Genomic DNA, 18,978 nt, shown 5'->3' on the forward strand with positions numbered 1-18,978 from the left:
ATGTCAACTCACGCAACGGATGTGTTTTTCACAGGAATCCTGTGAAAAAAACTGATCCGTCGCGTCCGTTAGGGTACTTCCACACTTGCGTTGTTTTCCTTCCGTTACAATCCGCCCTTTTGGAAAACAGCGGAATCCGTTAACGGATTCCGCTGTTTCCCATAGACTTGTATGGTTGACGGATTGTGCCAAAAGGACCTGCGTTGCTTCCGCTAGGCGACGCTCCGTTGCTTCTGCCCAGTGGGAGATACGCAGCATGTAACGTTGTTTTGAGCAGAATCCTCAGGATTTCACTGCGCAAGCTCTTTTTTTTTTTTTTTAAATCACAAACTTTATTTTGTCTCCCGGTGGCCGAACGTTCAGCTGAGCGCCCGCCCGCCAGCAGGCCCAGCCGCCGGCAAGTGACAGCGCTCAGCTGAGCGCCCGCCCGCCGGCAAGTGACAGCACTCAGCTGAGCGACCGGCTGATCGTTCACAATAGTCTGCTGCCGGTAAAACTAAAGAAGAAAAAAAAAAAATTAAAAAAAAAAGCTTTCCGTTGTTTTGTACGATCCGTAGCATCCGTTGTGCCATTATATGCAACGCATCCTTTGCATCCGTAACACAACGCAATGCTACGGAAGCTGTCCAACGCAAGTGTGAAACTAGCCTTACATCCGCTGTGCGTCCGTTTGTGTTTGGGACAGCCCAATAGGTGTGCCAATGACTGAATCCAGCGCTGGATTCTGTCGTAAGACGGATTACGACAGAATCCAGCACCATAGACAAACATTACAAGCGTGACGGATGGCGACGGATTCCTGGGCGGTGCGTTAATTTTGACGGCCCTAAAAACGTTACATTCTGCGTTGTTCCCGCCCGGCGATCAGTCCAATAACGACTGACCGCGGCGCAGCGGATGCAACGCAAGGTCATCAGTCGCAATTCGCCACTAATACAAGTCTATAGGACACAACGGAATCCGCTAAATGGATTGCGTTGTTTACCATAGCCGTGGATTGTGACTGATACAAATTAACGGTAATGTGAACTTAGCCTAACAGATTAGTCTCTGGCGGTGGCTCCTTCATAGAGAATTAGGAGAGTCGCGTAGATAGCGATCAGCTACTTAAGATGTATGAGCGGCGTAAATTCACATTTTGTGTATTTGGTGCAGAATTCCACTGCAAAAGGTAAAGTCGACACTGAGCCCACAGAAAGGAATTGACCTGCAATGCAGATTTTATGTTACCAGTAGTCTGCTGTATGCAGATGAGATTTGTAGAAGTCTCATGCCTTAGCCTGCTCTTGCTATTACCCTGTGGGGGGTTTTTGCATGTAATTCCACACTCTACATACATTATGACAGGATTGCCCTTATAGGCCAGAAGTGATCTTTCTAATAAATATCACCTCCACCTTCTATAATGTAACAGATGTTACCTGCACACATTTTATTGTTAACACTCATTCTGTAAAATATTCTCTTAGGCTGCTTTCACACTACGTTTTTTTAACATGCATCATGAACGGTTTTTTTTCTGTAAAAGCGGATCCTGCTTTTACAGCAAAAAAACGCATGCAAATGCACGTTATTTTGCAGGATCCTGTCACTAAGTTTATGGATGGGCATTGGAGTCATGTGATCGGGAGTCAGACTGGGAGCCGGCTTCTGACAGCTGCAGAGGCTCGTAACCAAGGTAAACATCGGGTAACTTGCTTGGTTACCCGATAATTACGTTGGTTACGAGCATCCGCAGGTGCTAGGAGCCGGCTGCCTGCTCCCTGCACATGTAACCAACGTAAACATCGGGTAACTAAGAGAAGCGCTTTGCTTGGTTACCCGATATTTATCTTGGTTACGAGTGTCTGCAGCTCTCAGGCGGGGGAGAGAGAGGGAGGGTGGAGAGAGGGACTGATCACCCGAGGCTGGTTTCTGGGCATGCTCAGTAGAGCAAGCAGGATCCTATCTATCAGCATGCAGCGTTCACATGCGTTTGCGTACAGTATAGTCAGGATCCAGCAATTTGCAGCATTTGGACGCAGCTCAAAAACGCTACAAGTAGTGTTTTTTGAAAAATGTTAAACTGCAAGTCGCTGGATCCTTACTATAATGCACGCATGTGAATGCATGTTAACGCGAGTCCATTGCAAATGCCTTGAAATTAAAAACGCATTTGCACTGGATCTGTTTTTTTCGTTAAAAAAACCATAGTGTGAAAGCAGCCTTAGACACTTATGGCTAATGGGAGGCACACGCACTTATCCCAAGAGAAGAACTGGGATTCCTTGCCCTGTTTGGTGGCCATACAGCTCTGTTCACTTCTATGCCAGTTCCCAATACAATGAATGGGCCCTGGTCAATTTGAAACTCCCATAAAAGTGTATGCTGAGATGTGTGGCCACCCTATATATTCACAGCAGCCATGGGACTAGAAACTCCTACCTATGAATTGTGTGGGGTCCTGTATCAAACATTCACTAATATCCTGGATATGCATTAAAGGGAACCTGACAGGTGCAAGATGCATCTAGACCCATGAGCAGTCCTGGGTGCTTATTGCCGATCCATGCGTCCTAAGGGTTTGTTCACACAGTGCATCTTTGCTAACCACAAAGATGCTGCGTTTTTGGCCCCAAAAAACACACAAAAATGTACCAGTGGCAAAAACGCATGTGTTTTGCTGCATTTTGCCCAATGAGTGTTTTTTTTTTTTTTTTTTTTTAAAGGCAAATCTATTGCCTGGAAGGGCTCAAAAAGGCAGGAAAAACAAATGCAGCCAATCTGGAGAAAAAAAAAGGCACAGTGCAGACAGCAAAATAGCAATCTCCATAGACTTTGCTGGGGGAAGGAAATACATCTTTGTCACCTCAGTTTGTTCTTACTCATGGCCAAGACTATGGGCATAAATGTTTTTCCCCCAAAATTAATACATATACACACACACACACACACACACACACACACACACAAATATATTGAGGGTCATTCTAAATGTAATCATACACAACAGACTGCAGAAAGAGCTACCAATGAATCAGTCAGTAAGCTTGCTATAAAAAAAAAACAGGTTTGGAACTCTATCTTCTATTAAAATGATTGGTTTGGTATAAATCAACCGAGACAAAGTGCAACTTTATTGGGTCAGAAAATAGTTCAGGAACCAAAGAGAAGCTCACTGAGGGCTTATAGTTAACGTGTTCTGCATTTTGCAAATACCTTAATAGGTGCCCATACCCTTTAAAAAGATGGGAAAATAAACCTGAAATTTCATTACAGCATTGAAAAAGCATGCACACATCACAGAGGACATGATCACTGTATAAAGGAGCTGCGGGCTCACGTCACTGTCTTCACAGCTACTTTTATTGGAGGTTAGAAGGTTTAAAATCATCAGAAAATGACAAGGCACGTCTGTGATATTCACCAATGACATAAATAAGACGCAGGACGACGTCACACACCAACGAGGACGCAGATTAAACAATCCAGGAGTAAAGATGCAGAGGGGCCGTAGTTAAAGGGGTTGTCCAGGATCAGGCACAAAGTTGTTTTGCAAGCAGTAAAGTTGATGTACAGTATTTCCATTGACTTGTATGTATAATCTAAGCACAATCATCCCATACCCAAGAGTAGCAAGATCTCTACAATGGAACAGTTGCAAAAGTTTTAGAAAAAGTTTTGTTTTTCCAATAAATGGTTTACAGCTCTTATGCAATTATGTCTCCAATGTAACAGTGTACAGCTTGGTTGTGGTCTCTTCAATCTATAAGCTGGGCTGTAGTCTATTACTAATTATATATATATAATTTTTTTTATTTTTTTCCTTCAAGTCATAGTTACTTCAATTTCAATGTAAATGCAATAAAATCGGGCGAACTATTTCCCACCCTGGACAACCCCGTACTATGTGGCGCCTTTACAGAGATGAAAAAAATAGAAATTAATCAGAATACATCTACATAACTTGTATCAGACATTGCACGGACAGGTGGAATAATGGCAGTATACATATAAAATACATTTCCAGCTATAAAAATCAAAGGCACAGCAGTGAGTACATCATCATATTTGGTGTAGGAGAGAATTGCACTTCCTCTGACATTATTTGGTTTCATAGACTGCTATGACGGCCGCCATCGTTCTATATAGAAGCACACTGCCGAGCTACACCAGGACAAAAATGGAGATAGGAAAAAGCATATAGTCTTTCAATTCTTATACAAACCCCTACAAAACAAATTAAGGCGACACGAGTTATTTTAGAAATAAAATGGGCAAAATCAAACCCTCCAACATGGCGTCTCTGTGTCCAGCATCTGAGGTAGGTGTAAGCCATTGTAACCTCATTTCTTATACAGAAAAGTCTTCATTAGTCTGGACGATGTGATCCCCTGTAGATTAGGCAGACAAGTAATAGACCTGTAGAGATTACTTTCACTGGTGGATGGTAGCAACCAAGTGTGTATGGCTATACACAGTGATCCACCGGATAAATCCTACACACATCCAGCAAAACCGGTATAGATGGTGTGTCATAAAGATGAGAGGGTGGAAGAGGGTTTTTTTCCCCTTTTAAAAACACAGATCCTTGTAAAGTTGAAACTACTGTTCAAGCCAAGCACAGGCGCTCGAAGCACCCTTGGTGCGGTTTAACAGCTCAGTGCACCTTCCCAACTACTTGTTTTCCACAGCTAGCCAAGGCAGTTTTGGTTTTTACAGGACAAAGAAAGGCACACAGATAGGCTAGGTTCGCACACTGCGTTTTTGGCCGCTAAAAACACACAAAAACGCACCTGCGTTGAAAAAACGCATCAAAAAACGCATGCGTTTTTAGCGCGATTTGGTGCGTTTTTGATCTCTGCGTTTTGCTGCGTTTTTCCAATGCATTGCATGGGCAGAAAACGCAGAAAAACGCAGGAAAGAATTGACATTTTTTTTTTTGAAGCTCAAAAACGCAGCTTAAAAAAAAACAGTTGTGTGCGGACAGCAAAAATGAAAACTCAGACTTTGCTGGGGAAGCAAAGTCATGCAGTTTTGAGGCCAAAAACGCACCCGAAAAACGCGCTGTGCGCACATAGCCATAGATGGAAAGGTGCTCCAAGCTGCTCAGCAGTGCCAAATGTGCACTGTGCCTGTGCTTGGTTTGAACAGTCATTCTGTACTGACAGACGCCATTTAAGGCTGGGGCCACCACTGCGATGCTTGCATGACACTCGGCTCATGCTGGCAGCACAGCAGGAGCCGAGTGTTCCTGCGTCTGCGTTCCGACTGTGCGAGCAGACCTCAGCTGCGGGGGGCGGGCCGGCACTCAGGAGGGGAGGGAGGGATTTCTCTTCCTCTCTCCTCCGTAGCCGGCTATTGTGATTCTCGCACTGCACTGGCAGTACACCGGTGTACCGTGAGTGCAGTGCGATTTTTCTCTCACCCCATTCACTTGAATGGGTGCGAGAGAAAAAGAGTCTCATTACAATTGTAGCATGCTGCAATTGTTTTCTCGCTCCGATTAGGGCTGAGAAAATAATCGCTCATGTGTGCTGTCACACAGGCTAGAATTGGTCCAAGTGGAATGTGATGTTTTATCGCACTCCACTCGCACAGAATTTCTCGCCGTGTGGCTTAGGCCTAAAAAGGAACCTGTCACCAGGATTTCCCCTTATGAGCTGCAGCCACCACCGCTGACCCCTTCTATAGAATATTCTAGAATACTGTATATAAGAGCCCAGGCCGCTCTGTATAACATAAAAACACCTTTATTATACTCACTTAGGGGGCGGTGCAGTCCAATGGGTGTTGCTAATATCAGTCCATTACCTCCTCCATCTTGTAGGATCACCTTCCTCCTGGCCAGACACATGTGCATGACATGTCCTGCGTCATTCATACAGAGGCTGCCATTGCGCTCCTGCGCAGGCGCACTTTGATCTGCCCGGCTGAGGGCAAAGTACTGTAATGTGCAAGGATAGGTCATAGACCGCCCGAGCAGGTGCACTACAGTACTTTGCTCTGCCCTCAGCCAGGCACATCAAAGTGCGCCTCCGCCGGAGCACAATGGAGGCTTCTCTGTGAATGACACAGGACAGTCATGCACATGGCGCTGGGAAGGAGGACAGGGATTGCAAGAAGATGGGAGGTGCCGGACTGAGAGCAGCGATGCCAATCAGACCAGACTACCCCCTAGGTGAGTATTAAAGATTTTTGTTTTAGTTTTACATTATATAAATGAACCCAAGACACGCTGTATATATATATATATTTAGTATAGTATTCTAGAATGCTGTATATAAAAGGGCACACTGGTGGTGGCCGCAGTTCATAAGGGGAAAAACCTGGTGGCAGGTTCCCTTTAAAGGGAGTTGCACAGGGTTACCAAATCGTGGCCACTTAGTACGCAAAACAACCATTTACTAAAGATAATAATGTGGCAGGACCCTAATCCGTGGCTACTGGACTGGAGCCCCACAAACCGCCTCCTCGTGGCCACACCGCCGTACATTTTCCAGGCCATGTTAGTCAAGATGAGCCGGAAATGCCGGTAGGTAAGAGGCAGTGGCCTAAGGAAAAGGCTGGGATAGTGGTCCAGTCCCCATTAAGGCCCAAGACTACAAGACCCTTTTCTTCATAAAACCAATACTGAGTAGGAGGAAATATTAAGAATCCTGTCTGTACAGGGCTAGGTATAATTTGGCATCTATTTATGCATTTTCCCTAAGGACGGCCGGATTCTTACCTGACCTTTCTGCTGATGGTAACGGGACAAGGTCTTTGGTTGTTTGTGTAATGTAGGAATGAATGGTTTCACTTAATAACTAATAGCAAATAATGGCTGGATCTACTGCTCAATTAGTAATCGGCTACAGAAGACTAACGTCATACGCAGCGTGCTTTATCTACCATTACCTACCCCCCTCACCTCGCCACTACCGAACACTAAGGACAATATGTTCACCCAACTTGTATCACCTTGGAACATAATATATGACTAATAGTGAATACTCCATGTATCCTTCATTCAATAACTGTATAATAAGAACCACAACCGGTTCTAGTGTTGTCACATGAAGATCGATGGATTTCTACCATACATTCCAAGATGGAGAAGAGATAAAAGGTAGGATCTTCGTAAATATCAAATAACACAAAGCAGAACACAACAGGGCGGCTTCAGAAACAGATTCAATCCCTAAAACATCTTATCTGGTATTGTGCCACAACCATGGGGAAAGGACTTTACAGTCTAAACAGGGACTGAAGGGAAGGTCCTGACTTTCTTCACTCGATAAGTTTCTTGGCTCTCGTGTTGGCTTCGTCAATGCGGTCTTTGTTAGTTGTTGCCTATAGAAAAAAAACAAAACATTATATTAAGTCAGATTTAAAAGGAAATTTTTCTTCCTTTCAGATTAACCATCAAATACTTAGATTATTTTCATCAGCTAATTCAGGGGTCTCAAACACGCGGCCCCTGAGGTAGCGGCCCACAGGCCCCCTGACAATGTCAGCACTATGCCGAGGGCTGCAGCCATCTCCACTTTAATTCAGATGATTGATCTCTGCCGTGGAACAGAGGAACACTCTGCAGAGCTTCACCAATAGTAGCCACCAGCCAATCAGAGGCCAGCAGCTCATTGTATGATGTCACCTGCGGCTTCATATTGGCCGGCGGCTACCATTGGTGAAGCTCTGCAGAGTGTTCCTCTGTGCCTCGGTGGAGATCAGTCATCTGAAGTAAAGCTCAGATGGCTGCGGCCCCCGGCATAGGGCCGTAATAGTCAGGAGGCCTGCGGGCTGCAAGAAGCAGGACAGAGGATACTGAGGGATCAAAGGACAGGTGAGAAGAATTTTTTTAATATATGAAAATGGCATAATGTGGCATAAATAGGAGACGTTACGGCAGGGGCCAAGAATGGGCGACGTTACGGCAGGGACCAAGAATGGGCGACAGTACGACAGGATGAGGACCAGGATGGGAACATTGCTACAATATATTGGTCAAAAGTACTACGGTATATGGCGCCAATTGCAAAATATTACTTACAAGGAGGAAATTAAAACAAAAAAAAGGATGACTTTTCTACTACTGAAAATTCTTTATATTATATAGTGGAAAAAAGCACACGTTTATTATAGTAAACAAGTAAATAATGCTCAAAAAAGTGTGATTTAAAGGTGTATAAAAAAAAACCTATCATCACTAAAAATGTCACTTTGTCCTGCAAAGAATACAACCCCTCCAAATAGTTTCTCTATGTGTGGCCCATACACTCAGCGGAGACCCCAGATCTAATATATTTTGTTTCAATTTCCCGTCATTGGCAATATTTCTGCTTGTTGTCACCGTATATAGTCATCCTTTAACACAGCCGAGTACATGTTTCAACTGCGTATTATATATTTTACAGAACATCAAAAGTGAGTACACCTCAGTTTTGTAAAAAAAAAATAAAAATATTTCAATGAGACAACACTGTGATACAATGTACAGTGTCAGTGCGCAGCTTGTATAACAGTGTAAATTTGGTGTCCTCTAAATAACTCATCACACAGCCATTAATGTCTAAACCGCTAGCAACAAAAGTGAGTACACCCCCAAGTGAAAATGGCCAAATTGTGCCCAATTCTACATGTACGTGGGCGTGTGGCACCCTTGACATTAATAATGAAGTATTTGTCCCAGAAATTTATTGCCATTACACGTTTTGTCACACACACTTATTTCCTTTTGGTGTGTGTGTGTGTGTGTGTGTGTGTGTGTGTGTGTGTGTGTGTGTGTGTGTGTGTGTGTGTGTGTGTGTGTGTGTGTGTGTGTGTGTGTGTGTGTGTGTGTGTGTGTATCGTATGTGTATGCGCAGCATCCACACAAACATATCAGCAGCACACACGAGAGCTCAGAGGTGTGAACATTTGGAAATTACCCAACAAATGAGCAGAATGATCGTCATTCATTGAGTAATTGAATTGTTGGATTGTTTATGCTGGAACATTTACTTTTGGCCAGGACCCCACTTTGTCTATAACCGGCCCAGATTGATAGAAGCGGTGCGGTGATAACGCTCTGTATACAGGACACTATATATATACACAAGGTTGGTAAAGTAATCCGACAAACATGATTCCTAGAGCGGATCCCTGAGGATTTCAGCGCGGACAGGACTCACCTTCTCGTTAATCCGGTCGATCATTTTGTTCTGGCTGTCAATCTCGTTGCCCATGTCTAAAGCCATGTGCTTTAGGTTTCCTATGATGCTGCCGACCTGCTGCAGATTTTCATCCATTTCATCCTCTCGGGCGTCGTTGGTAACCCTACACCACAGACCAGGAGATTATTGATTACACGCACACACATGGGAGTAATTTAATGGAAAATTAAAAAGTGGCATTTTAGAATAAACCCAAACATGGAAGCAAAAAGCCCATGTTTAAAAAAAAATAAATGTCTGCCTGCAAACTACGTGGCTGATTAACCCCTTCCAATATAAAATCTGAAAACGTAGAGCGGACAGGCGGAAAATGCGGCAGATTTATCAGTGACTAAGGCTGGATGATTAAGAGATACATGGATCTCGTTCAGATGGGGCGCAGCACATTTCTAATTTGTGGACAGGATGTGTTTGCCAGAGCAGCTCTCCGCTCCAACACAGGTTTTAGGGGTGCAACTTTTCTAATAAAGTGTTTGCACCAACATATTGCCCATCCAGCATTGGGACTTCTGCAGATGCGGACTACTGGGATCTGCAAACTACACAGTGTTATTCCAGCAGTCCTATAAACCATGAAGCTGCAGTGCTGCGTATGAGCAAGTAGGATTCATAGACAATTGTTGCATGACTGAACTCATTAAAAGGAATTTGTTGGGAGGTTTTTGCTATGTAAGCTGAAAACGGCATGCTGCAAGGGTTAAAACATAGCATTAAAGGATGCCAGTCTTGTCAAGGTCAGATTTCTTCTTTATTTGTATATATTTATTTAAGCAGCAGGACTTATCATTGCTTGGACTACAATGTCATGTGCAGAACAGTCTGCCACGCCCCTTGCTGTGATTGACACCTCACTGTCAATGTACAATCTCTATAGAGCCTGGTGTGGGCGGGGGCAGCTCACTCAGCTCTGCTACATTGCTAAATAAAAAAAAAAATCCAATTGTGTCAGAAGGGCTGCAGCCAGTAATCTAAGTGACACATCATTGAATTCAGAGTCTCTTTGCCCTACATCATGCTAGGTACCAAAACCTGCTGACAGATTCCCTTTAAGAAGAAATAACTGCAATGGATCTACAACCCATCATGTCTTCTCCATGACCAATGACTAAAGTGATACCAGAGCATAGTGATAATTACTTCTTTATGTATCCTCCGCTCTGACCGGCTCCGCTCGGCTGCTGGCCGTTCACCTGTCTGGGCTGCTTGGAGACCACATCGTCTGATCCTTGCTCCTTGCTCCCCCATGCCTTCTTATACACGTCTCCAGTTTCAAAATTTTTTGGCCTGGTAAAGAGATTAAAAGTAAGATTTTTGTGTACGCACCGTAAAATCTTTTTCTCTGAGCCTTCATAGGGGGACACAGGACCATGTTTTTTCCTGTGTCCCCCAATAAGGCGAGAGAGAAAAGATTATTGCAAGCCAATGAAAACACATCAAGACTCAACAATAAATACCCAATGTAAAAGAATTAAAACAAAAATATTCAGAACAGCTTTTATGTGTCATTTTACAGCTCCCTAGAATAAGGTGCTGCGCCAGTCCCCATCTTATCTTATTCTCATTACAGACCCTTATTTAGGAGTATCCTTCCATCATGTCCTTAGGGAGCGGTGGAAACAACATGTCGCCCACTGGCTGGTTGTGACTGAGCACAGGAGGTAATGGCCACAACTGATATAGTATGTATAGTGTATGTGTGACATACATGTGTATGCATTGCTGCCCCTTTACAAGAGTTATCCTGCTTTTTTCTAAAAGCGGCATTTAAAAACAAAACTGGAAATTTCACAATTTTCACACTGGCCATTAGGGAAATTTTAGACTTTAACTTCTTGTCTTTTCAGCAGGCTCATTATCAGAAGAGGCAGGATTACTATGACAGGTAACGCCTCTCTACATAGCGGATAACGCACAGTGCTCCCTTCACAATCGCCTTTGCACACACTCATTAGATGCATCAATACAGAATATAGGGTTGGAATCTGTCTATTGCTGCTCATGTACGTGTGCATTTCTTAAAAAGGACAGGAAGTTAGTTTAAAATAGCCAAAAGTAGTGTAAATATTGCATTATTTTTATTTGTAACAGATTGTGATATGGGAGAAAAAAAAATTTGCCAGAAATTATAAAAAAAAGTAAAACTTAACATGAAAACCTGTCTGATGTAACACACGTTACTAGCTGCAATGTGTGATCTGCTCCCGTCTTGTGCACACCCTAACACAAATACCAGGTATTGACGGGACACCAGTGACATTTACAGTGACCTCTTCCCATTATTATCTTCTGGAACGTGACATAAACCCAGTAAGAGACATTTCCGAGAGCAGAACATTTCATTAGACGTTAATGACCGCCCAGATGGCACGGCTGATTACCGGGCAGTCTACATTAAATCACTCGTGGGAGAAGAAATCTTATGCTTCATTTTTCAATTTCCACCATAATCGCATTCATTTCTAATCTATCGTTTATACAAACTCATCATATAAAAAATAAATAAATAATTTGCCAATCCATAGAAAACAGGAGAAATGACACCGGCAGCCAGGAACAAACACGACACAAGCAATCCGGGATCAAGAAAAGGGATGGACATGTATGAAAACCAGTGTCTGCCAGAGAACCAGGATAGCGCCCCTCTTTGAGTGGCACCATGGATTTTAGCAGCACCATGGATTTTAGCAGCACCATGGATTTTAGCAGCACCAGTGTTCATGAATGTCCCCAAAATATCGAAAGCTGAAGCCGCACAGGACAACAGACACATATACTGCAACTGTAAACATGCAGCTTCACAGGGGGTAACATGCAGGAGGACACCTCATCAGAACTGGAAACAATCCAGCCGTAATATCGTACCACCAACCTGAGCCGACGCTTCAGCTTCCTAAGAAATCTTCATGTTAGTAGGCAAAGGAGAGACGAGAAAACAAGAGACTCGTAAGCAATGGAGCCAAGCCGTGTGTTAGTGAGAAGACAAAGCAGTATTGATAGAAAAAGACAGGATTTCATGGTGCAAGAAAAAGGCAGAACTGGTGATTCCCTAATACAGGAGGAGTGTAATGGTCACATCTGTCCTTGAGGAAGACAGAATAATCTAAAATTAAGATTAGGAGTAATCTGATAGGCCTGCATTTTCAAAAAAGTTGATTGCGTTACGACAATGCTTCCCATCTATTCTATTTCACTGTATAATTACAAGCAAAGACTTAAAACCGTATCATTAGTGATGAGCGGGCACTACCATACTTGGGTGGTCAATACTGGTAACTAGTGATGAGCAGGCACTACCATGCTCGGGTGCTCAGTACCTGTAACTAGTGATGAGCGGGCAATACCATGCTCGGGTGCTCAGTACTGGTAACTAGTGATGAGCGGGCACTACCATGCTCGGGTGCTCAGTACTCGTAACTAGTGATGAGTGGGCAATACCATGCTCGGGTGCTCAGTACTCGTAACTAGTGATGAGTGGGCACTACCCTGGTCAGGTGCTCAGTACTCGTAACTAGTGATGAGCGGGCACTACCATGCTCGGGTGCTCAGTACTCGTAACTAGTGATGAGCAGGCACTACCATGCTCGGGTGCTCAGTACTCGTAACTAGTGATGAGCGGGCACTACCCTGGTCAGGTGCTCAGTACTAGTAACTAGTGATGAGCGGGCACTACCCTGGTCAGGTGCTCAGTACTTTGTAACTAGTGATGAGCGGACACTACCATGCTCGGGTGCTCAGTACTTTGTAACTAGTGATGAGCGGGCACTACCATGCTCGGGTGCTCAGTACTGGTAACTAGTGATGAGCGGGCACTACCATGCTCGGGTGCTCAGTACTCGTAACTAGTGATGAGCGGGCACTACCCTGGTCAGGTGCTCAGTACTAGTAACTAGTGATGAGCGGGCACTACCCTGGTAAGGTGCTCAGTACTCGTAACTAGTGATGAGCGGGCACTACCATGCTCAGGTGCTCTGTACTCGTAACTGGTAATGAGCGGGCACTACCATGCCCGGGTGCTCTGTACTCGTAACTGGTAATGAGCGGGCACTACCATGCCCGGGTGCTCTGTACTCGTAACTAGTGATGAGCGGGCACTACCATGCTCGGGTGCTCTGTACTCGTAACTGGTAATGAGCGGGCACTACCATGCCCGGGTGCTCTGTACTCGTAACTATGAGCATGGTAGTGCCCGCTCATCACTAGTTACGAGTACAGAGTACCTTACCAGGGTAGTGCCCGCTCATCACTAGTTATCAGTTGTGGCATTATTCTCTGGACATGAAGGATACCTCTGTATATAGTCACACAGAAAATGTATTGCAAAGATTTCTGCGATGTTCACGTTCCCCTGAATGGAGTTTGCAGAAACAACTCGATCAGACAGATGGAATGGATTGTCAGTAGCAGAGATTTCTGCCACAAATCTTCCACATGTGAACATTTCCGAGCTTTAATATGGGAGTAGTTCTAGGTCCCAGAGTCACTTATGGCCTCACACACAGACTCCTCTGACCCCGGAGATGACAGCGGCATTGGATGACTTTAGTTTCATGTGTAAGGAGGCCTTAATGTGAAGACATCTTGGTACCGATATGAATCACTATTCTGATACACTGCAAAACTTTTTCAAACTGTGAAGCAATTTCAGAGGGGACATAATTGTGCGATAGGCATTGGGGTGGACACTGGTGGTCCTACTCGTGTTTACAGGATGGAGACTGTGAGCCCTCGCGGGCAGGGACCTCTCCTCCAGTACCAGTCTGTGTCTTGTTTTGTTTATGATTATTGTACTTGTCTATACTATGTACACCCTTTTCACATGTAAAGCGCCATGAATTGATGGCGCTATAATAATAAATAATAATAATAATAATAATAATAATGTATTGTACTGTATAGAATACTGCTGCCAATAAACATTAAAAGAGGTTGTCCTGGGTGAGAACAAAAAAAAAAAAGTCTTTATGATCCCTGTGTGTGGTGCGCACGCATTCACCAGTATTGCCAATGCGAGTGGGTGGTCAAATGACTGCATGAATGCAATTTACACACTTGCAGTCACATGCCAACTAGACGTGTCCAGCTCCTCTCAATTCAATTCTATGGAGAGTACCTGAGTGTGTCTAGTCGTCATGTGATTGCAAGTATGTAAACCACATACATGCAGTCGCGTGGCCGCCAGCTTGCCTGGGAAATCCTGACAGTGTGCGCACTACACGCTGTCACAGACTTTTGTCCTCAGCCTGGACCTCCCTTTTAATGCGGTCCACTAAAGGGCAGGCACCAACCTCTTTCCCGGACAGACACAAAGGCCACAACACTTGTTCAGTTCTGTCAGGTTCTTCTCTGCCTCTCGCATGTCTTTGTTGATCTGGTCCAGTCCTTCTTCCACGCGTTTTAGTTGTTCTACGAAAGAAAATGAAAAAAAGAATTCTTACAAAATGACTGAATCGTTCAGAACAATCCCTGATCTGTTGCGCCATGGATTCCTGTACAGACGTGTGTCACGGATACTCATTTTTTCTTACTGATTTTTTCCCTATTGCTTTCCTTAACAGATATAATGAATATAAAAAAGTCAGCAAATTACAAAGCGTCTGGATTTCATTATTTAGCATTGCTCATATAGCACCAACATATTGCGCAGCGCTGTACAGAGATTGCAAGCGGTCCCATCCTCAATGTGATTCAAAATCTAAGCATCCGCTCCCATAGGAGGCCAACTAATATTAGTAAGTGGGAAACCCATCCACCCGCGAGGAGGACATAAAACCACATCACATTAGCGCGGTAACCTGCTAAGTATATGAAAATGGAAGACTGTTTGTACTGTGGGGGCGAATGGGACTCTAAAGGGGTCCTCTATCCATCGGATCCCACTGAAAATAAAAACAGCTTAGACGCCCCTCCGGTAGCGGCGCACTTTCAGCCATGTTGGAGCAGTGTCTGCCAGCACCCGCCTGACAGCTTTATGCCATGTAAGTGCTGTAGTCAATCAATGGCAGTTTTAACCGAAGGAGGTGTGAGCAAAGCAGCCCATTAGTGGCCGCGGTGCCGACAAATTCCCTTTATGCTCTACAGCACTTAATGTGCACCTCCAAGTAGAAGGTAAAGGTCCATTTACACAGGTCAATGCCCAAAATGACATTGCTGTAGCCCTTTGCCATCGTTCTGCCCCCGAGCATGCAACTATACAAAGAGGCGCAAAGACAGCCCTTCCCGTGACCGTATTTACTGGCGGACCCCTCATTGTGAAGAGAAATGGGGGGAGCAGCAGCTTTGCATTGCAGCGGGTGACATCCCCACTGACATCCACAGTATAAGTGGCACACTGTGGATCTCGTCAGTTATGTTGCAGCCAGTCATTCTGTGCTACAAACATACTTCGCAGCATGAGCGTGAGATTTCTGAATGCTCATGCTCCATCCTATGGTGTAAAACACGGCGGATTATCCACCAGGGAATACGCAGTGTAATATCCACTGCATTTACCTTATCTGGAACTGTAGCCTTAAAGGGAACTGGTCACATGATCAAAATGCTATTAACCTGCAGATATGGGGTTAATTTGCAGGTTAATAGTGCTCCAAACCTGCCCATACTTGCACTTACAGCCCCACTTTAATCTTCCTGGCTTCCAATCATAAGGGCAGTGCTGGGTCAGTCACCACTCGGTATATAGTGATCGGCGGCTGTATCTGCCCCCCGCATTGCAGGTCAGCCGCTCAGCCTTAGGCCGGCTGTCAGTCAGTGCGGGGGCCAGTTACAGCCGCCGCCGCTCTCCATACACAGAGCGGTGACTGAACCCGTGCTAGCGCCTCCTCTATGACCCGGAAGCTGAACACTGCTGGGAGGAATAAAGTTGATTTCCTCCCGGCAGTGGGGCTCTAATTGCATCAACCACTAGATTGACCCATATCCGCAGGTTAATAGTGGGGTTTTTTTTCACGATAGGTTCTCTTTAAACTCCTCCCCCCCAATTAGTTTATTTATTTATTTATTTTTTTTAAAAGGTTTAGGGAACACAAACTCACCGCCTTGTTCATCCAGCATCGTCAGTGTCTTCACTCCAGCATCTTGACTCTACAACAGAGGTGGTGTTAGGAGCACTATACTGATATTGCCAAGATAAACCCACTGCACATACACCCTTAAAGGAAAACTGTCACCAGGTTTTTGCTCCCCCCTCTGTAGAGACAGGGACTGATTCCAGCGATGTGTCACTTACTGAGCTGTTTGCTGTCATTTTGATAAAATCACTGTTTTCTCTGCTGCAGATCTAGCAGTTATACAGAGCTCATGAATATGCTGGACTACCTGCAGCACGCCGAGTAGTCCTGCAATGATAATCTATTGCTGATTAAACAAGGATTTTATCAAAACTGCACTAAGCGGCCCTGTAAGTGCCATTGCTGGAATCAGAGTCTCTGCCCCTATGTGATCCTGCTCTCAAAACCTGGTGACAGATTCCTTTAATTGCATTACAATCTAAGACTGAGCTGAAGCCTTGTAAGAGACAACACTAAACGAAGTAGAAAATGCAAAAAAAATACAAACACATAAATGCGGCATATTTAAAAAGAAAAAAACAGGTGACATATGAACAGTTATTCAGTAATGTATCTGTATTATGTGATTTGTCCCCTGCACCTCTCCCTTGACACAGACTCTGCCAATAACTTCGGAGCGAGTATGGCCCGGACCTGCGGTACCACCTTGCCGCTGGTCTGGACTGTCAATCATCAGGAGCACACCCGTCCCTGTAAAGCTGGGAGAGATATGCTTCTGGGCAAAAAGGTCAAACAATTCCTTTAACAAGCAGAAAACACCCAAACATGACCCCATATTAAGACGCTAGGGACGTCATAACTGGGGATTTCCAATGTAGTAATCCCCTAATGTAATCTGCAGATCAGGTGCAAACCAGCGCCGCACATTACATTTATTACGCAGGTGCCTGTGTTGTAGATGCCATGAACCCAAAAACAAGTTATTTTTACAAATGCCCCCCAAAAGTATGGTACCCAGTTACAAAACACAACCCTCATCCTAGACCTGTCATAAGTGTAGATTAGGTCCCAGTAGGTAACGGCGGCCATTGTGACCAGACAAGTCACATCCTACTATGGGATTACATGTATGCAGTGATGGGTCACAATCACTGGGGACCAGGATCCGCTTTACTGGAGCACAAATCATTCTCCTCACCTGTTCTGCCAGCGTCAGCATCCGACGAGTGCTTTCTAGAGACTGGAAAAAGAGGAAAAGTCATCAGATTGAGGGAAACCAGCGGATGTATAGGGGCCGGGTCCGCTCTCCTAACCAGCCCGTACTATGGGGCACTATTATGTCTATGTAATGACGCAAGATCCTGCATCATCTGCAATCTGGGAGCACAACAGTCATTTCTCTACAGTGGCAACGCAGAGTATTTAAGCATCACATGACCACCTTTGATGTCAAAGGGCTATTTATGTAAAAAGTTTCAAAAGCTAATTAATGGCAGCTAAACGTCTCCCCATTGTCTGGACGTGCGTTACCGGCTGAGCAAAGCCCAGGCCAACGTGCCGAAGTCGGGCAATGGTGGCTCAGATAAGGGAAAGCTATGTCTGTACACGGGGTCTAAACAATAGGATAAAGAGTTGCACACCAGTCACAATGTATAGGGGAATGAAGAAAAGGAGAACTGCTATAGGAATACTAGACTGAAAAATACAATGGACTATCTGAAAAAAGTGAAAACATGAAAATGGAATGTGCCTAATTGCTATGAATAATAGGAATGAGAGATGTTTAGCCATTGTATTGACTCATGTTACTTACTGATGTTTTTGTAATCTATGATGAGAAGTTATGTAAAAAGTTATTTGGCCTCTTATTTCATTGGCCTGTGTTTTGATGATTATGAATTCTTCAATTACTGTTGATTACATATATATATACCATGTGTCAGATTTTCCTATGTTCTCTATTGAGTGCTATGTGGGTTCATAAATGTGTTGCTGGATTGTCTTGTTTGCCCTTATTCTTTCATTTTTGTGACAATCCATGTACTTGGTAAAATACCATATGTATGGTTACACCTGTCCCATGGATCAATCTACAGTTGTGAAATGTCAAGATTTCTCTGCCTTTGCAATTGTCTGTAAAGAACTGCAAAAATCCTATTCAATAGTAGATGCTTTTATTATTGATAATAGTGTACTGCTTTTTTCTGATTTTGACCTCTGTAAAATATACACATTTTTTCTAAATGCTGATTGCTCTCCAAGTCTATAGGGTCATCTTAAACCTAAGCGCTAGCGTATATTTACTCTTGATTTCGGCACCGTTAGCTGCATGGGCGCCTGCGCACTACTATATCGCCTGTTTACGTGGTATTTCCTCGCGCATGCGCATTTGTGGATTTTCGGCGCAATAGGGGAAGAAATTTCCTCTTACACGCCGATGTATTTCCGGTCCAATGGCCACTTCCGCCCGGCGTGTCAGCTGAACGCACAGCTTGATTTGAGCACAGGAACACCGGTATTTGATTGTTTTATTAATTTCCTTCTATTTATATGTGTGCTTTTCTTTGTTTTGTCCATTACCTTCCCCTGATGAAGCCCTTGTATTAGGGCGACACGCGTAGGGTCGGTGCTTATCTGTCTGGCACCTTACCATGGCTGAACTTTTGCCTCTACTTTTGTAAGTGTTCCCCTCTGGACCTCTTGTTTGGTGGCTTATTATGGTCCTTTACTTGTTTTAGGGCTATGCTCCTTAAGGAGATCTATTTAGGTGATTCCATGCTTTGTTACCCTCATTT

General features: G+C 44.2%; 1 protein-coding gene across 5 annotated transcripts in view; it reads right to left on the reverse strand.

The window, feature by feature from the left end:
- The window catches only part of LOC142257722 (synaptosomal-associated protein 23-like), a 285,299-nt gene that overhangs the window by 215,595 nt on the left and 50,726 nt on the right, over positions 1 to 18,978 (reverse strand). For 3 of the 5 annotated variants that reach the window (XM_075329877.1, XM_075329875.1, XM_075329876.1), the window contains exons 3-9: positions 17,382 to 17,423; positions 16,208 to 16,256; positions 14,462 to 14,579; positions 12,046 to 12,075; positions 10,314 to 10,460; positions 9,135 to 9,279; positions 3,327 to 7,314 (exon numbers count right to left, since the gene is read on the reverse strand). In XM_075329877.1, coding sequence (XP_075185992.1) covers positions 7,252 to 7,314; positions 9,135 to 9,279; positions 10,314 to 10,460; positions 12,046 to 12,075; positions 14,462 to 14,579; positions 16,208 to 16,256; positions 17,382 to 17,423 — 594 coding nt within the window. In that variant the 3' untranslated portion in view covers positions 3,327 to 7,251. Of the gene's footprint in view, positions 1 to 3,326; positions 7,315 to 9,134; positions 9,280 to 10,313; positions 10,461 to 12,045; positions 12,076 to 14,461; positions 14,580 to 16,207; positions 16,257 to 17,381; positions 17,424 to 18,978 lie in introns of those variants that run through there. The other 2 variants (XR_012727647.1, XM_075329878.1) reach the window with 2 other exon arrangements.

Source organism: Anomaloglossus baeobatrachus, chromosome 12, assembly GCF_048569485.1.
Source record: "Anomaloglossus baeobatrachus isolate aAnoBae1 chromosome 12, aAnoBae1.hap1, whole genome shotgun sequence".
In the NCBI taxonomy this organism is placed as follows: domain Eukaryota; kingdom Metazoa; phylum Chordata; class Amphibia; order Anura; family Aromobatidae; genus Anomaloglossus; species Anomaloglossus baeobatrachus.